At 41.6% G+C, this 18,603-nt stretch overlaps 1 protein-coding gene across 1 annotated transcript; it reads left to right on the forward strand.

Moving 5' to 3' along the window:
* Positions 1-2,521: 2,521 nt before the first annotated feature.
* Apolpp (apolipophorin) lies at positions 2,522-18,159 on the forward strand. The gene is made up of 12 exons (XM_064071247.1): positions 2,522-2,629; positions 3,273-3,496; positions 3,545-4,946; positions 9,035-10,342; positions 10,632-10,940; positions 10,986-11,799; positions 11,867-16,110; positions 16,165-16,383; positions 16,431-16,940; positions 16,993-17,510; positions 17,558-17,983; positions 18,038-18,159. The coding sequence occupies exons 1-12, from the start codon at positions 2,554-2,556 to the stop codon at positions 18,059-18,061; spliced, it is 10,074 nt and encodes a 3,357-aa protein (XP_063927317.1). The 5' UTR covers positions 2,522-2,553; the 3' UTR covers positions 18,062-18,159.
* The last annotated feature ends 444 nt before the right edge of the window (positions 18,160-18,603 follow it).

Below are 18,603 nucleotides of genomic sequence, written 5' to 3' on the forward strand. Positions count from 1 at the left end.
GATTTTTTATTTTCTTTATTTTTACAATTTTCCGATTTTTCAATGACCCGATTTTATAATTTTTGATTTTTCAATTTACCTTTTTTCAATTTTTCTTTTTTTCGTTTCTTCAGTTTTACTTTTCGAGTTTTCATTTTTAAATTGTTCAATTTTCGATTTTCCAACTTTCAGATGTTTCAATTTTTCATGAGAGTTTTAATTTTTCGATTTTTCAAGGTTTCCATTTTTCCATTTGCAGTTTTTCGTTTCTGTTTTTTCTTTTTCGGTTTTTCAACATTCTGATCTTATAATTTTTCTCCTTTCGATGTGAAATTTTTCAATTTATTTTTCGGTTTTTAGATTTTTCGGTTTTTCAACTTCTAGATTTTTTAGTTTTTCGTTTTTCAATTTTAGAATTTTAAATTTCTAGAGTTTTCAATTTTTCGTTTTATTTATTTATTTTTTTATTTATTTTATTTAATTTATTTTGGTTTATTCAATTTTGTTGCAAATTTTTCTAGTTTTCATTTTAAACATGTAATAATTATTTTGATTAAAAAAAAATCACTTTTTCAATTTTACGATTTGCGATATTTCATTTTTTTTATTTTTTTGTTTCTTCAATTTTTAGAATTTGCAATTTCTAGTGTTTTCAATTTTTCGATTCTGTAATTACTCATTTCCCAAATTTTTGATTAGCCATTTTCGTTTCGATTTTTTATTTCCTTTATTTTTACAATTTTCCGATTTTTCAATGAACCGATTTTATAATTTTAGTTTTTTCAATTTTTCTGTTTTTCGTTTCTTCAGTTTTACTCTTCGAGTTTTCATTTTTAAATTGTTCAATTTTTCGAGTTTCCAACTTTCGGATGTTTCAATTTTTCATGAGAGTTTTAATTTTTCGATTTTCAAGGTTTCCATTTTTCCATTTGCAGTTTTTCGTTTCTGTTTTTTCAACATTCTGATTTTATAATTTTTCTTCTTTCGATGTGAAATTTTTCAATTTATTTTTCGGGTTTTAGATTTTTCGATTTTTCAACTTCTAGATTTTTTAGTTTTTCGTTTTTCATTTTTGTTGCAATGTTTCTAGTTTTCATTTTAAATATGTAATAGTTATTACCCCCCATAATTTTTGAAATATTTCACTTTTTTAATTTTACAAGTTTAGAATTATTCCATTTTCGATTGGATTTAAAAATTTTTTCATTTATACGATTTTTCTGTTTTAATTTTTCGATCTTTCGATGTTACAGTATTTCGATATTGCAATTTTGACGATTCTAAATTTTTGGATTTTTAAGTTCCTTCATTTCTTCGATGTGCAATTTTTGTTTTTCGATTTTTCAGTTTTTTCCGATTTTTTGGTTTTTCCATTTTCGAATAAAAAAAATGGAAACATTGAAAAATCCAAAATGTAGAAACGAAAAAGTGTAAAATGAAAACTTTGAAAAATCTAAAATTTAGCAACCAAGAACTAGAAAAATTTAAGACGCGGAAAAGTGAAAAATCGAAAAAATTGTTGAAAATTAAAATGAAAAATAAAAAACTGAATATTTGAAAAACTGAATGAACGAAAAATTATAAAATCAAAAGAGACATGGAAAAAATAAAGGAAATGCTAAAACTAAAATTTGTGATATAAAATTGAGAAAATGAAAAATTAATATCAAGAACTTGAAAAATTGTGGAAACGAAGAACTGAAAAATCGAAAAATGAAAAATTGTAATAGACAGGATGTTCAAAAAATGACGCACCAATTTATGACACGTTGTTCAAGATCAATAACAAAAAACTTGAAAAAAGTTAGTATGAATCTGACGTCTGATTTTTGACCACCCTGTAGAAAAATTACAAAATTGAAAATAGCAAATCGAAAAATTGGAGAAACGGAAAACTGAAAGATTTTCCGAATTTTATTTTTTTATGATAACCCTAACCTTGAATTAATCAATACAATAAACTGCCTCGTTCATAATTTTTTTGAGTCACCGTGTATAAGTAATTCTAAAACTATGAATGCACTGATAAACCACAAGTCCAGAGTCGTAATATTTCGCATATTTCAGACAAGATTGATTTGTCAAAATTTTGAGATGACGTCATCAATTGTTTCGAAGGGGACGAGCATTGGGTTTTGCACTTTCAAAGTTAACTTGCTAAATGTTGTCATACAGTTTTGATTTTTTTACAAAAATTTGCCACCTACATGATAATGTTTTGCTTTGGAACCAGAACAGCTGTGAATTACTTCAGCGATAAATGCGATCGTTTTGCAACAAAATTCCTAGAATTATTTTTCTGGAACCAATTCCACTTAATCTTTAAACTGGATATATTTCGATTAACCCGTTCCCAGAAATGCGATTTTTTAATGGCACAAATCGAGCCTTGGTTCCGGAGCTCCAAACGCTCTTGTAAAAGAAAAAATCTGTTGAATTCAACCGGCAGATGGCTATCGTTACGTTTCACGATTCACAATGTCAGCGTCGAAGAGCTTATCAGAGTGGACCTTCGGGTCAGAGGGGAACATATAAAAGCACTGTTGGGGGTTAATCGGTCAGTTTTTGTGCGCTATGGCTCGAAGAAGCCCCGTCAAGGTGGGCCTAGTCCTAGCACTGGTTTTTGTTTTTAGCTATGGACAGGCCGACGGTGAGTACCTTTTTTACGTAATAACATTTTTAAAGTAAATAATTTCGATGAAATTAGAAACAATTTTAAACGAATCGAACAGGATTTTTTTTTTCTTGATCTAAAGCATCCCTGTTTTCAAAACCGTGGCCATACACTTGAAAATCATCTTTTACTTTGCGACCGTTGACACCGTGTTTGTAAAAGTTGAGCGATAACCAGAAGCCGAAGATCACACTTTTTCATAAACAGCGATAAAATTTGCGTAAACAATTTAATCAGAATTTAATTAAACGACCCCTGACCTTGATAAGGGGCTATTTTCATTTCTTCGAGATAAGGTAACTATTTCTGAGAAGAAAAAAAGCCGGATGACCTTTTGTACTTAGTCATATTAAGCCGGTGTTTGATCGACGTTATTAACTCAACCATGTGTTTATTTCATTATGTAAAGTGGATAATAGTTCCATTTAAATTTAAGACAACCTGTTTGTCACCCAACACAATGGAACTACCATATACGGGGTGTTGCGTTAAATTTTTTCAACGGTAATGACCCCCCTGTAGCTTCTTATCGCAGAAGTCAAGTTCAATAATTAATCGAAATAAATTGAAGCTTGAACTTTCACCGATAACAATAATACATAATTTTCGTGGTTTTTAGATACGTGTAGGACCGGATGTCATGGGGCCTCTCGAACTTTCAAGTACCATGAAGGTACTACGTACAAGTACAACTTCGACAGCAAAATCCAAGTGAGCCTATCCAGCGCCGAAGGCCAGCAGAGTACCACCGAAGTCAAGGCCACAGTATTACTGACCCAGCAGCCCCAATGCAACCAAGTCATCCGACTGCAAAACGTCCAAGTCATCGGCAACGACGGAAAAGTAGCCTTTCACCCAAATCGTGACTCTTTCTAACCCTTCAGATTCCAGAAACACGCCAACATTCCAGACGTGGACAAACCCATCAGGATCAACTTCCACGACGGCCACCTCGAAGACAGTATTTGCGCCACACCTGGAGACTCCCAGAACTCGCTGAATCTCAAGCGAGCCATCGCTTCCATCTTCCAGGCCAACCTGAAGAGCGGCCACGAAACCGACGTGTTCGGTCTCTGCCACACCGAAGTCGCCCAACACAAAGAAGGCAACATCCTGGTGATCCAGAAGTCGCGCAATCTCAACCGATGTGCCTACCGCGAGTCCATCAAGCAAGACTTCCTCGCCACCGCCTTCAACCTCAACAGCGAAATCAAATCCAGCCCTATTCTCAACGGCGACTACGACGCCAAGCTCCGGGTGAAGAACGGCATCCTCGACCAGGCCACCGTCCACGAGAACTACCTCTACGTCCCCTTCTCCGTGGGCAACAACGGCGCCAAAGCGTCCGTCGAAACCGTCTTGAAGTACGTCGGCACCGCCAAAGACAACGCGCAAGTCCAGGTGAGTCAGCCTCGGTCCATCATCTTCGAGGACCCCCATGACGTCAACTCGCCGCACGCGAGCGTCAACAGCATCCTCACGGCCGTGCGCCAAGTGGCCAAGACCATCGACGTCGTGGTTGGCGAAAACACGGCGAAGGAGTTCTTGAACCTGGTGAAAATCCTGAGGGTTAGCAAGAAAGACGACCTTTTGGCGGTGTACAGTCAGGTTAAGGCTGGAGTCGGCTTTCCGGATAAAGTGGCGGCGAAGAAGATCTTCCTGGATGCGTTGCTGCGTGCCGGCAACGGTGACGACATCGAAGTGGCGATCGAGCTTTTGAAGAACAGGGAACTCGACGAGGTGGAGGAGCACCTGGTGTATTTGGGGCTGTCGACGGTGCGGCATGCCACCGAAAACTCGATTTCCTCGGCGGCGGCGCTTTTCAACCAGCCGCATCTTCCGAGGGTGGCCTACCTGGGGATTGGTAACCTCGCTGGAAGGTTTTGTAGACAACACTCGTGCGAGAACGTCGCCGCTGTTAATAGTTTGACGGAGACGTTGATTTCGAAGCTCGGGAATGGAAAAGCGACCAACAGGCAACAAGAGAATGATCTTGTTTTCGTTCTTAAAGCGTTGGCTAATATTCGCCATTTGAACGACAAGGTTTTGGCGAAGATCACCGCCATAGCGCAGGATAAGAAGGCGCCGAATCGGGTTAGAGTGACGGCTTTGGAGACGTTCTTGGCGGATCCTTGCAAGGATAAGCTGCGTGATAGCGCCATCACGATCCTGAAGGACATCCAGCAGGACTCCGAAATCCGTATCAAAGCTTACTTGGCCCTGGCTCAGTGTCCCAACAATAAGGTGGGCAACGCCGTCAAGACCCTCCTGGAGACCGAACCCAGCTACCAAGGTACGTCCTCCACTTTTTTCGTTCTGTCTGTAGTAAATTTGTCTTTATTTTTACAAAATAAGGTACTCCTGCACTTGTGGTGTATGATTCCGAGTAGAGTTTTTATTTTTCAGATTTTCGATTTCTTCTTTTTTATTTTTCTGTTTCTTTATTTTCCGATATTTCAGTTTTACGATTTTTAATAATAATAATAATAATAATAATAAGAAGAAGAAGAAGAAGAAGAAGGTAACCAAGGCTTTTCAACTTACCTTAAACAAAACAAAATATTTAGAAAAACAAGAAAATTTTGCAAGCTATAAGGCAAAAACAAAAAAAAAAAAGAACAAAAGAACTTAAATCTAACTTAAACATAATTAACTGAGGAAACACTCACAACAAAACAAAAATAAATAGTACTTTTTAGAGCACCATTTTTCAATGTATCAGTTTTTGGCGTTTCTAAATCTTCGGTTTTTTGATTAAAGATTTTCCCACATCTCGATTTCTCTTTCGATTTTTTGATGTTTCAACTTCTCGACTTCTCGATTCTCCGATTTTTTGGTTTTTAAATTTTTCGATTTTTTGGTTACATCAATTTTTCAATTTCTCGATTTATCGAGATTTCGATGCTTTGATTTTTCAATTTTTTTTTAATTTTCCAAATTTTTATTTTTACGATTTCTCGATTTTTCTTTCAATTGTTTTATTTCTCGGTTTTTCGATTTTTCCCAACTTTTCCATTTACGGATTTTTCAATTTTTCGATATTTTGATTCTAGATTTTTTGGTTTGTCGATTTCTCGACTTCCCGACTTTTCGATTTCCCGATTTCCCGATCTTTTGATGTTTCGATTTCTCGATGTTGCAATTTTTCGATATTTCGATCTTTCAGTTTATCAAAACTTCGATTTTTCGATATTCGAATTTCTTAATTTAGTATTCTTGACGGTTCGATTTTCGATTTTTTAATATTTCGTTTTTTCTTTATTTCAATTCTTGAATTTTTCGATTTTTCGAAATTTCGATTTTCGAATTTTTGATTTTTCGTTTTTCGAATCTTGGATTTTCGAGTTCCCCGTTGTCCCGAATTTTTCTTTTTTTCAAATATGTACTTGATTCATCGAATTTTGATTTTTCGATATGCGAATTTTAATTTGTTTCCTTTTCGATTTCTCGATTTTTCAATTTTTCAGTTCCTTAATTTTTCAAATTTTCAATTTTCGATTTTCGAGTTTATAGTTTTCCGTTTTCCCGGATTTTCGTTTAGATTTTTGTTTCATCGAATTTTCAGTTTTTTAGTTTTCCATTCATCAGTTTTTCGTTTTCTTTGATTTTCCAATTTTTCGATTTTTAGAATTTTCAATTTTTCGACTTCTCTGTGTTTCGATTTTTAAAATTTTTCGATTTCACAAATTTTCAAGTTTTCACTTCAACTTCAAGAATTTTTCCATTTCAAGACTTCAACTTTTCGATATTTTAATTTTAAATTTTTAGATTTGTCGATTTCCCGACTTCTTAAAACTTTTCAGTTTTTCAAGTCCTCCATTTCTAGATTTTGGTTTTTTGATTTCCCGGTGTTTCAATTTTCCAATTTTCAAAACTTCGAATTTTCTATTTTTCTATTTCCGGAAATTTCGAAATTCGATTTTTTTTTATTTCGATTTCTCTATTGTTCAGTTTTTCCATTTTTCAAATTTACGATTTTTTGATTTTTCGAGCTCCGATGTTTCTTTTTTTTATATATTTCCAGTCTTCGATTTTTCGATTTTTTCACATTCGAATTTTCAATTTGTTTCAATTTCTCGAGTTTTTGACTTTCCGGTCTTTTGATGTTTCGATTTCTCGATGTCTCAATTTTCCAATTTTTCGATGTTTCGATTTCTGGGTTTTTCGAATTTTTGATTTTTCGGTTTTCGAATCTTGGATTTTCGAGTTTTAAGTTTCCCGTCTTCCCGAATTTTTGTTTTTTTCAAATATGTACTTGATTCATCGAATTTTGATTTTTCGATGTGCGAATTTTAATTTGTTTCCTTTTCGATTTCTCGATTTTTTAATTTTTCAGTTCCTTAATTTTTCAAATTTTCAATTTTTGATTTTTTGAAATTACGATTTTTCAATTTTTACATTCTTCAGTTTTTTTAGATTTTCGAGTTTATAGTTTTCCGTTTTCCCGGATTTTCGTTTAGATTTTTGATTCATCGAATTTTCGATATTCGATATTTGAGTTTTCAGTTTTTTTATTTCGATTTTTCAATATTCGAATTTTCAGTTTTTTACTTTCCCATTCATCAGTTTTTCTTTTTATTTGATTTTTAAAATTTTTCGATTTCACAATTTTTCAAGTTTTCACTTCAACTTCAAGAATTTTTCCATTTCAAAACTTTTCAACTTTTCGATATTTTAATTTTGTTGATTTCCCGACTTCTTAACTTTTCAGGTTTTCAAGTCCTCGATTTCTAGATCTTTTGGTTTTTCGATTTCCCGGTGTTTCAATTTTCCAATTTTCAAAACTTCGAATTTTCTTTTTTCAATTTCTGGAAATTTCAAAATTCGATTTTTTTTTATTTAAATTTCTCTATTGTTCAGTTTTTCCATTCTTCAAATTTACGATGTTTTGATTTTTCGACCTCCGATGTTTCTTTTTTTTATATATTTCCAGTCTTCGATTTTTCGATTTTTTCATATTCGAATTTTCAATTTGTTTCAATTTCTCGAGTTCTTGACTTTCCGGTATTTTGATGTTTGAATTTCTCGGTGTCTCAATTTTCCAATTTTTCGTTGTTTCGATTTCTGGGTTTTTCGAATTTTTGATTTTTCGGTTTTCGAATCTTGGATTTTCGAGTTTTAAGTTTCCCGCCTTCCCGAATTTTTGTTTTTTTCAAATATGTACTTGATTCATCGAATTTTGATTTTTCGATATGCGAATTTTATTTTGTTTCCTTTTCAATTACTCGATTTCTCAATTCCTTAATTTTTCAAATTTTCAATTTTTGATTTTTTGAAATTACGATTTTTCAATTTTTACATTCTTCAGTTTTTTTTAGATTTTCGAGTTTATAGTTTTCCGTTTTCCCGGATTTTCCTTTAGATTTTTGATTCATCCAATTTTCGATTTTTCCATATTTGAATTTTCAGTTTTTTTGTTTCGATTTTTCAATATTCGAATTTTCAGTTTTTTATTTTCCCATTCATCAGTTTTTCGTTTTCTTTGATTTTCCAATTTTTCGATTTTTAGAATTTTTCAATTTCTCGACTTCTCTGTGTTTCGATTTTTAAAATTTTTCGATTTCACAATTTTTCAAGTTTTCACTTCAACTTCAAGAATTTTTCCATTTCAAGACTTTTCGATATTTTAATTTTAGATTTTTCGATTTGTCGATTTCCCGACTTCTTAACTTTTCAGGTTTTCAAGTCCTCGATTTCTAGATCTTTTGGTTTTTCGATTTCCCGGTGTTTCAATTTTCCAAAACTTTTTCAATTTCTGGAAATTTCGAAATTCGATTTTTTTTTATTTCGATTTCTCTATTGTTCAGTTTTTCCATTTTTCAAATTTACGATTTTTTGATTTTTCGAGCTCCGATGTTTCTTTTTTTAATATATTTTCAGTCTTCGATTTTTCGATTTTTTCATATTCGAATTTTCAATTTGTTTCAATTTCTCGAGTTCTTGATTTCCCGGTCTTTTGATGTTTCGATTTCTCGGTGTCTCAATTTTCCAATTTTTTGATGTTTCGATTTCTCGGTTTTTCGACTTTTTGATTTTTCAAATTTTCAATTTCCAAAATTTCGAATTTTCGATTTTCCAATTTTTCGAAATTTCAATATTCGAATTTTTTTATTTCGATTTTTCGATTGTTCAATTTTTCCATTTTTCAACTTTCCGATTTTTTGATTTTCCGACTTGCCATATTTGTTTTTTTTTTTTTAATTTTTCGATATTCGAATTTTCAATGTTTCTACTTTTCGATTTGTGAATTTTCGAATTTTCAATTTTTACATTTTTAGTTTTTAGACTTAAGTTTTTCGATAAAACAAAAATCGTAAAACAAATTTTACTTACGGCTTTTCAAAAAATAACCTTATACTAATTTGTTTAACTTTGTCTCAGTTGGAGGTTTCATCGTCACCCACATCAGAAACCTGAGAGCCTCCGCCAACCCCGACAAGCAACTCGCCAAGCAGCACCTCGGCCTCATCAACGTCCCCAAACGTTTCCCCTTCGACCTCCGCAAGTACTCCGCCAACGGGGAGTTCTCCTACACCGTCGACTCCATCGGAGTGGCCAACTCCATCGAAACCAACGTCATCTACTCCCAAAGCTCCTTCTTGCCTCGCTCCACCAGCTTAAACCTAACCGCCGAAGTCTTCGGCCACAATTTCAACTTCCTCGAGATCGAAACCCGCCAGGAGAATCTCGACCGTTTGGTCGAACACTACTTCGGTCCCAAAGGCTTGTTCCGAGCTAACAACGTCCAAGAGCTGTGGCAGAACAGCGGAGAAGAAACCGCCCATGCCTTTAAAAAGCTCCACGATCGCGTGAGGGATACTCTAAGGTCGCGTCGCGACCTCTCCAAGGGCGAAATCGACTACATCAACAAGCAAGTCCAAATTCGCACCAACGAACTCAACACCGACTTGGACTTGGATCTGAGCGTGAAGAGCTTCGGCTCGGAGATCTTGTTCCTCAACGTCAACGACGACGTGAGGAAATTTACGCCCGACGTGTTGATCGACCACTTCGTCCAAGGTCTGACGAAGGGTCTGGACAGTTTGAAGCACTTCGAGAAGACTCTTCGTGCTAACCTCATTCTCTTGGACGCCGAGTTTGCCTACCCTACGTCTTCTGGTTTTCCGTTGAGGCTAGGCGTTGAAGGCACTTCGAACCTGCAGGTGAAAGCTTCTGGGGCCATTGATGTCCGTGCGCTGTTGAAGGACGACACCACGGTGAAGGTGTCGCTGATTCCGAGCGCTAACGTCGAAGTGACAGGGAGGTTCACGGTGGACACCCAGGTGGTGGAGAGCGGGCTCAAGGTGATTTCGACGTTGTACACAGCCACGGGTGGCGATTTGATCATCAGTAATACCAATCACGAGGTGGATGTTAAGTTTTCGCTTCCGGTGGAGAAGCAGACTCTGGTTTCGGCTACACACGATATCGTTTTTCATACAAGGGAATGGGGGGCTGCCGAAGCCAACCACCCGCTCAAGTTTGCCCAGAACAAGGACTTCTCGATTTGTTTGGATCAGTTGAGCGAATTCATTGGACTGACGTTCTGCGGGGAGTACACCGGACCCAACCTCCAGGGAGAAAAAGTTCCCATTCTTCCGTTCCCTCTCTCTGGGGACGCCAAATTTGCCGTCACCATCGAGAAGGAGGACCTTTCACATTATCACTTCAAGGAAGCCATCCATGCAGGTAATTGCGGTAACTAGAAATGTTGAAAAACTTATATGTAGTTAAAAACACATTAAAGTCATTTATTTTTTTATTTAATCTAAAGATTATTTTTTATTTTTTTATTCCATTTGCTACAAAAGCGTTTTTTTTTAACTACAATTTTTCGTGTGTTATTGGTTGCCTATATGGTATGTGTTTTTTCTTTAAAATTAGTAAAATCTACGAAATTATTGTGTGGGAATTATGGAATTGGGTGAAACTTTTATTAACTCTTCTCTATTTTGACAAATTTTGTTTTCTGATTTAGAACACAATCACATCGGACTCGAGTACCTCTTGGAAGCCGTGGCCAAAAACGGCCAGAAGAAAGTCAGTTTGGCCGCCGCAGTGGGCCTAGAACCCGATATCTTCGCCAAAGTGTCTCTCACTTCACCCAGCCTTTCTGGTCTAGCGGAAGCTCGACTGTCGACGAGCGAGCAAGGCAAAGCCCTAACAGTGCGCTTCGTACAAAACCAAGACGAATACTACGGAAAAATCGGCATCGCAATAGTCAACGAATCTCCCACTAAGTCGACCTACAAGCCCGTGATGGAATACAAGACTCCTGAAAACAGCGGTACGTAAAAACCTCAAGTGGTAACTCATCTAATTCCGATTTTAGGGATTCAGTTACCGCCGTACCGAGTCGAAGGTCAGGTCATTTACGAGCACGAGGGCCTCAAATCCGTCTACACCCTCGACCACGTCAAATTAGTAATTCCCGACCAGAAGACCATCACTCTCAACGGCCAGTGCGGCCGCGAGAGAGACACCATCTTCTCCGACATGACTCTGTCCGACGGTTCTAACAACGCTGCGTTCAAAGCGAAGTTTCAATTCGTTGAACAGGGATATCAATACAGCGCCGAGTTCAAGAACTCCGTGAGTCCTCAAGGCAACATCCGGTTGAAAGGAGAACTGTCGAGAATCACGTATGGGTACAAACATTTCTTCCAAGTGGCACATGGCGGAGACTTCAGCGACAAGAACAACATCCTCACGATGGAGAACTCCCTCAAGAGCATTAACAAAGGCCCCCAGGACTTTTTAATCGGCACGGAAAACAAACTGACGTACCCTGCGTTGACCACGGATTTGCAGTTCGACTTTGAACTCAAACCTCAAGCGGTTCAATACACGGTTAACATCCAGTACACGAACGTGAAGCTGGGGTCGGAGCTGCAGTGGGAGTATACCAACAAGCACGACGGCACGAACTTCAAGCTGGACTTTGGTTTGTGGGGGCTGAACAACCGGTTGAGTCTCAAATCGCAGCGGACAGTCACTGGAGACCAGTCTCAAGTGGAGAACTCTTTGGATATTAACGGGAAGCGGCTGGAGGTTAACGGGAAAGTCAAGCACCATGTGAGACCCCAGGATATCGACGTGGCTGCTGACTTGATCGTGAAAGTGCCCAACCACAACACACCCTTCAAGTAAGTTTTGTTATGCAACCAGTTATACATTGCTTTATACGACATGCGACTAACGCTGTCTTTCTAGTGTGGTGAGCGGTCTCAAAGTCAACCCCAACGAGTTCGACGTCTCCCACAAAGTCACCTCTGGAAGCACCGTCTACGTGGACGTTTTCTTGAAGGTGAACCGCGCCGGCAACGCCAACGGTAGCATTAAAGTCAACCTGAAGGGCGACCTGGTGATCAACGGGCATGTCAAGGCCAATCGAGGTAGCGGCAACGGTGAAGTCGTCATCGAACTACCAGCGGTAAAACGCGTCAGTAAAATCGACACCACGTTCACCATCCACGAACCCACTTACAACGTCATCGTCAACATCTACCCCATCTTCAACCAAGACAAAACCAAGAAAGTGACTCTGTCGACGCAGACGTCCCTCCCACACAACACCATCGACTCGAAGAACTTCATCGACGTGTTCGGGGAGAAGCTTGAAGTTAACGTGAAAGGGAGTCAGCAGGGTGAAGTCACCAACGGTAAGACAGTGGGAGAGGTGGAGGTCACCCTCCCCAACCAGCACTACTTCGCCGGGAAGCTCAACCGCGAAATCAAGAGTGTCAACAACGTCCTCAACGGGAACGTGGTGGCGAGTGTGGAGCACCGGGCCATCAAGAACCAACCGGGTAACAAAGTCACGCTTAAAGGCCAGTTCAGGGATGTTAAGCCGGACGAAAACATCTACGACTTGAGTTATCAACTCCTGGCGGAGAAGTCGGACGGTCGCAACCTCAACGTAGACCTTAATGCGAAACGCCAAGTCCATGGAGACGTGACTACGGTGGAGTTCACGAACAAGATTTACGGGTCGGAACTAGCCAGTCCGATCGAGAGCGTCTTCAAAAGTAGCTGCAAGCAAGTGCTTGACGGGTCGTTCGAGGTGTCGTCGTCGTACGCACCTCTGGGGAAGGCGTCCATAGCTGGAAAGCACCAGCTTTCGGGACAACCCCTGTCTGGAGAGGTCACGGTGGACGTCAGCACCACGAGTCAGTCCATCCGCACGCTCAAAGTCACCCTCGGAGGCTCCGTTCTCAATAAGGAGTCAGTGGTCGTCAAAGGCAACGCAGACATCTTCGCCGACGCTCCGCAAGGCGTCATCGTCCAGGTCACCACGAGCGGCGAGGTGATCTCCAGCGACTCCGAAGCCAGAATTAAAGGTACCATCAAATCCGGAAGTGGTCACCCGATTTCGGTGGACGCCGGTCTCACCAGAAGCGACAACAAAGACGACAAAGAAGTGAAAGGCGACGTTACTTTGAACTACGGCGAAAACCAGAAGGTCACCGGAGATTTTAACCTAGTGCACGTGTCTGCACGTGAGTACAAATTAGACGCCCGTTTGGACACACCCGTGGAGAAATTCAAAACCAACAGAATCCAAGTCCACACTAAACGCAACGAAGACGACACTCGCTACCAAAGCGAAGTCATCTACACCACCAACGGAAAAACCTGGACCTCCAACACCGACCTCTTCCTCTCCGAGATCACCCCCAGCGTCGAAATCAAAGTCACGTGTCCCGAAGGCAAACTCAGACACCTTCTGGTGAAAGTAACGAAATTGAGCGACCGTCAACTCGGCGGTCAGCTGAAGATCGTCAACCAGAAGAACAACTTCTTGTTGGAAGGCACCCTCGACGCTAACTTCGAGTCCGTGGACGACTTCCACCTCAAAATAACGGCGAACTCTCCGGCTTTGAAGATCGACAAGTACGTGATCGAAGCCCATAACAAGCCCGCCAAAGCTGGACGTCGCATCCAAGTGACGGCCAAATCCGGCAACAAGAATATTCTAGCCGGAAGCACGAGTTACACGGCTCGCGAAGAACACGGTAAACTCATCGTCGAAGGCTCTGGCTCGTTCAAACTCCACGAGAAGACTCAATCGGCTAACTTCAAGTACATCCGACAGAATTTGTCGCAGAGTAAGAACGGAGAAACCGGAATCGAGATTTCGTTCGACGCCGGTTTGGGTAACCAAGCCGTCGACGCCGAACTGAAGATCACCAACAAGCAGTTCCGTATTTTGAACTCGTACTGCGAGGAGAAGAAGTCGTGCGCTCACGTGGAGATCGACGTCAAGACTTCTGCGGACGATCCTGATTATTTCAACCAGGAGATTGAGATTGCGGTGGACTTGAGGAAGTTGGGGTTGTCGCACGAGTTTGGCTTGAAGGCGGTGACGACGAGGAGGCAGCTGGTGTTGGACCACACCATCGACGTGCACTTCCAGAGTGCCGAGAATAGCAAGTACCAGTATAGTTTGTACGTGCACCCGAAGGAGGCTGGGGTTAGTTTGACGACGCCACGAAGAGTGATGTGTTTGGAGAGCAACGTCAACGTGCCGGAGGGCTTCCTGCAGAATGGGGGGCGACTCACGGGAGAAGTGGTCTTCTACTCGGACAAGAGAAACCAACCCAATAAGAAGTCGGGGTTAATCGCTTTCTTGGATTTGAACGCGAGGACTCAGTCGGTCGTTGGAGAAGCGAGATTCACGAACCCCGTGTTGAAGAGACCTCTGGTGGTAGCACTGCAATCGAAAGCGACACCGGTGAGCTTCGACTTCACCACGACGGCTGATGTTTTCACCACCCCTGACCAGAAGCTCGTGGTTTCCTACAAAGCTAAATGGACCGACGTCCACAACACCAAACAGTTCAAAGGTGACGAAGTCTTCGAAATCAAAGGCTCTAATCTTCACTTGAACATCCTCTACGAGGACTGGGGTGCCTACGACATCGAGCAAAACAAGTACGAACTCGGAGTTAAATTCGTCTACACTGGACACAAGAATAAGTATGAGTCGCTCTACAGCTACGAGATCACTCCGAAGAAGGCGTTAGTGGTCTTGGACGTCTTCAACGTCCACCTTTATCGCGTCGAGTCTCAGCTGCAGTTGTCACAAAACCACCAGATCGTGGATAGCGTAATCAGCTGCTATGGTCACAAACCTCTGACCAGTCACATCGAGTTGAAGAACTGGAACACCCTCAAGTACACTCTGTCGAGCAAAGACAAACCGCAAGACAAGCTCCAGGTCAATGCCGCCTTCATCCCAGGACAGATCGCTGATTTCCGAACCGACGTTATCAAAGGTGGCGCTCCCCACGAGCTGGTGCATGCCACCCTCAAACTCGACGAAGCCAATTTCCTCAAGTCCGACTACAACGTTCACGCTAAAAACGTCGAAGAGCTTTTCCTCAAACGGGTGAAAGCCGCAATTCAAGCCGAAGGTGAGGAGCTGAAGAAGCTTTCCGAGAAAATTTCGGCCGACGTAGAGGACGAGCTGACTCATTTGAGTGAACTGGCGAAACACGGAATTGCCTCTTTGACTCCCATCCAGAAGTACTACTCCGACGAACTCCACAAAATCAAGGAGGAAATCCTCGCCGACAAGACCATCAAGGAAGCCAGCGAATTTTTGTACAACATCATCGCAGCTGTGTCCCAAGCTTTCGGAGAGACCTTCTCTCAGTTCAATCACCTCCTCGAGGACCTCGCCGTCAGTTTCCAGAACACCTTCGGCAAAATCCTGGAAGCCATCCAGAAGGACCTCTGGCCCAAAACCAAGATCATCGGCGAGAAAATAGTCAATTTGGTGGTGGAAGTCGTCGACAGCGCCACCGAAATCGTCATCACGATCACCGCCAAAGCCGCGGAAATCGCTGAAAAGTACAGGCCGGAGCTGCAACAGCTGGCGGCCGTGGCTGGAGAAGTCGGCGAAGATGTGTTAAGAGCTGCCATCAACGTCTTCGAGGCTGTGAGAAGCGTGCTGGCCGACCAGTGGGAGCAAGTTTACAACGAAGTGAAGAATCTTCCGGTGGTGGAGCAACTCAAGGCTGAATATCAAAGAATCGCCCAACACGGGTTACCGACGCCTGAGGTGTTGGCCAAGTCCGTCCAAGACCTTTTGGCCACTTTCAGAGATCTGGCACCTACCAATGAATTGAAAGAGCTCATTCAAGCCATCAGCGACTACATCACGAAGAAGTTGAGCAACCAAGCTGTGGACGACAAGGCCGCTATTGATCGCATCGTCAAAGCGGCTACTGCGAGCGTAAAGCACCTGGTGGGAGCGGCCGCAGCCGGCGACCCTTCGTCCGACCTGCAGAACGTGAAGGTGCCGGTTCCGACGAGCGTGTGGAATCAGCTGCCCAAAGTGGCGCCGGTGAGGTTAAGCCCGGTGTCGTACCTCCTGGGTGAGGAGCCTCTCCCGGTGGACTTCTGGTTGAGTCTGGTCAACAAACCCAGGAACTGGATACCACCATTCCCACGTGAGTTGCTTTCTTAGTTCGACTCGTCGAAACTTAACCTCTTGTTTTATTCAGTGTACGGGCTGGTAGCTCAAGGTCAACACATCTTCACCTTCGACGGCAAACACTTGACTTTCCCAGGTCAATGCAACTACCTTTTGGCCCGGGACGCAGTGGATGGAAACTTTACCATCATAGGGTCTTATAGTAACGGCATCCTCAACGCCATCTCGCTCAGTCAAGGTTCCGATGTCATCACTCTGAAGAAACACGGACAAGTGTTGGTCAACAACGGTGAGTGAATCAATCTTCTGGGGTTTTTAATAGAGTTGGATTTTTAGCACCGGCTGAACTCCCGGCTCGTAAACCCAACATCGCCGCCTATCGCGACACGGAGAGGATCGTCCTGGTGTCCTCCTTCGGAGTGCGCGTGATCTGCGGACCGGAGCTCGTAGTGTGCTCGGTGACGGCGTCCGGGTTCTACCACGGCAAGCTGAGGGGGCTTCTGGGTAACGGCAACAACGAGCCCTACGACGATTTCGCGCTTCCGAATGGTAAAATCGTATCTTCGGAAAGCGAGTTTGGAAATAGCTACAAGACTACGGCTGGGTGTGGGGCTGTCCAGACGGTGTCGCACCACAGTCACCATTCGGTTCCCTCGTGTGATAAGCTCTTCGGATGGGAGAGTAGCTTCAGGTACTGCTATCCGTTCGTGAGTACCGACAACTTTAAAATGGCTTGTGAGCATGGAGTGGCCGCTGGAGTCAAAGACACGGAGCACGCCATCGCCGTAGCCTACGTGGCCGCTTGTAACCAGCATGGCATCCCCGTGCTAGTACCGTCGGAATATGGTGAGTCACAACTCTTTCTTGATTTTGAACAATCTCATTGTTTTTACCACAGTAAAGTGTACTAACGGAGACAAGCCCACCTCCCTCGGTGACCAATTCAGCGTGAAAACTCCCGCCAAAGCCGCCGACGTCGTCGTCTTGGTGGACACCAGCAAAGGCAACGAACCCACTTACAAAGAGTACGTCCAGCCGCTGATCCAGCAACTGACCAGCGAACTCACCACCAAAGGAATCAACGACTTGGAGTTCCACATCATCGCCTACGCCGGCGACAACCACTGGCCTTCCCACATCACCTCCAACGGCGGAAAACTCACCTTCAAAGGAAAAGCGCCGAACTTGAAGTTCGCCGAAAACCCAGAGGAAGAACCCTTGTTAACGGGAGACGCGCTGATCGACGGCCTCATTCACTTCATCGAAGGGCTTGGCGACGACCTTGATCTAGCCTTCGGCCTGGACCTGCAGGCGTTGACCTACACCGAAGGTCTGCAGTATCCCTTCAGAGCCAACGCGATCAAAACGATCATCGCCGTAACCGGAAGACCGTGCAAAGTTGGACGATTCTATCCAGTAAGTTCTTGTTTTTTGCCTCGATGATTTTAACTGGTGTTTCGTAGTTGCAGCTCTTGCGTACGTTGTTGTACAGAGGAAAAGACATCAATCTTAACCTGATTACTCCGATCAGTCGCTCCGGAGCTAAAGCCGAGGCCAAGAACATTGTCGGATTCAACGCCCGCAATGTCTACGCGTTGGGACAGACCAAGAACAAGATCAAGCACTTTGCGGATTTGGGCAAAGAACTCGCCTACGACGACTACTGTATCGACTTTACTGTCCAGAATGACGGTAACGTGTTCGTTTCGGATCACATCCAGCTTCAGCCTAAAGGTACGAGGAAACAGTTTGTCCAAGTGACTTCGCACGCCATCGTCGAACAGGTGTTGGGTGCCGAGAAGAGTTACGAGTGCGAGTGCAAATATGTGACGCCTTACACGGCTGCGAATGTCTGCAAAGTGGTTTCAGTTAAGGAGAAACCGCAGGCGGTAAGTTCGTGAAATTTTGAACTAATTAAAAAACTGATTTTTGGTTTGTTGCAGAGGAAAGTTGGCACCAAGAGCTAGACGATGCGAATGAGAGAGATCGCATACTTTTTTTTCTACATTACGGTATTTATAATTTGTATAAATATGTAATTATGTAATAAATACAACAACAACAATGCCGATTTTATTTCTCCCGAACCTGAAATATGTGCTCGAAATTCTAAAAATGCCGAGATCCAATGTAATGTACTTTATATGTATTTTTCCTATGCATTAATTGTCAATTATATCAAGTACAATTGTCTTTCTCTTGTTTATTTATAGTGTAGAAAACGGGAAAGAACGTCACATGACTAATTATGTGTGTTAAGGTATCATCAACAGTAGTAGTACAAAGTGTAGATTTAATTATCCCTAGCCAGGCATACGATCAGGGTTAATTGTGCTGACGAATTACCAACCGGTTTGTTCGTTATTCGATTCTAAAGAAACAAATATCTTTCTCATTGTGAAATTTTTCAATTTAATTTTGCGTTCTTCAATTTTAGAATTTTCAGTTTCTGGAACGGAAAAATTGATATATCGAAAAATATTTAGAAAGTTCGAAAAAAGAAAAAATA

Source organism: Zophobas morio, unplaced genomic scaffold, assembly GCF_036711695.1.
Source record: "Zophobas morio isolate AGI-343-1 ecotype UQ-CSIRO unplaced genomic scaffold, CSIRO_AGI_Zmor_V1 ptg000040l, whole genome shotgun sequence".
Lineage (NCBI taxonomy): Eukaryota > Metazoa > Arthropoda > Insecta > Coleoptera > Tenebrionidae > Zophobas > Zophobas morio.

Coding starts and splice junctions, on each gene's coding strand:
- Apolpp (XM_064071247.1), top strand. CDS start 2,554: ATGGCTCGAAGAAGCCCCGTCAAGGTGGGCCTAGTCCTAGCACTGGTT. Junction 11,800..11,866: donor AACCACAACACACCCTTCAA/GTAAGTTTTGTT, acceptor CTGTCTTTCTAG/TGTGGTGAGCGGTCTCAAAG. Junction 16,111..16,164: donor CTGGATACCACCATTCCCAC/GTGAGTTGCTTT, acceptor TGTTTTATTCAG/TGTACGGGCTGGTAGCTCAA.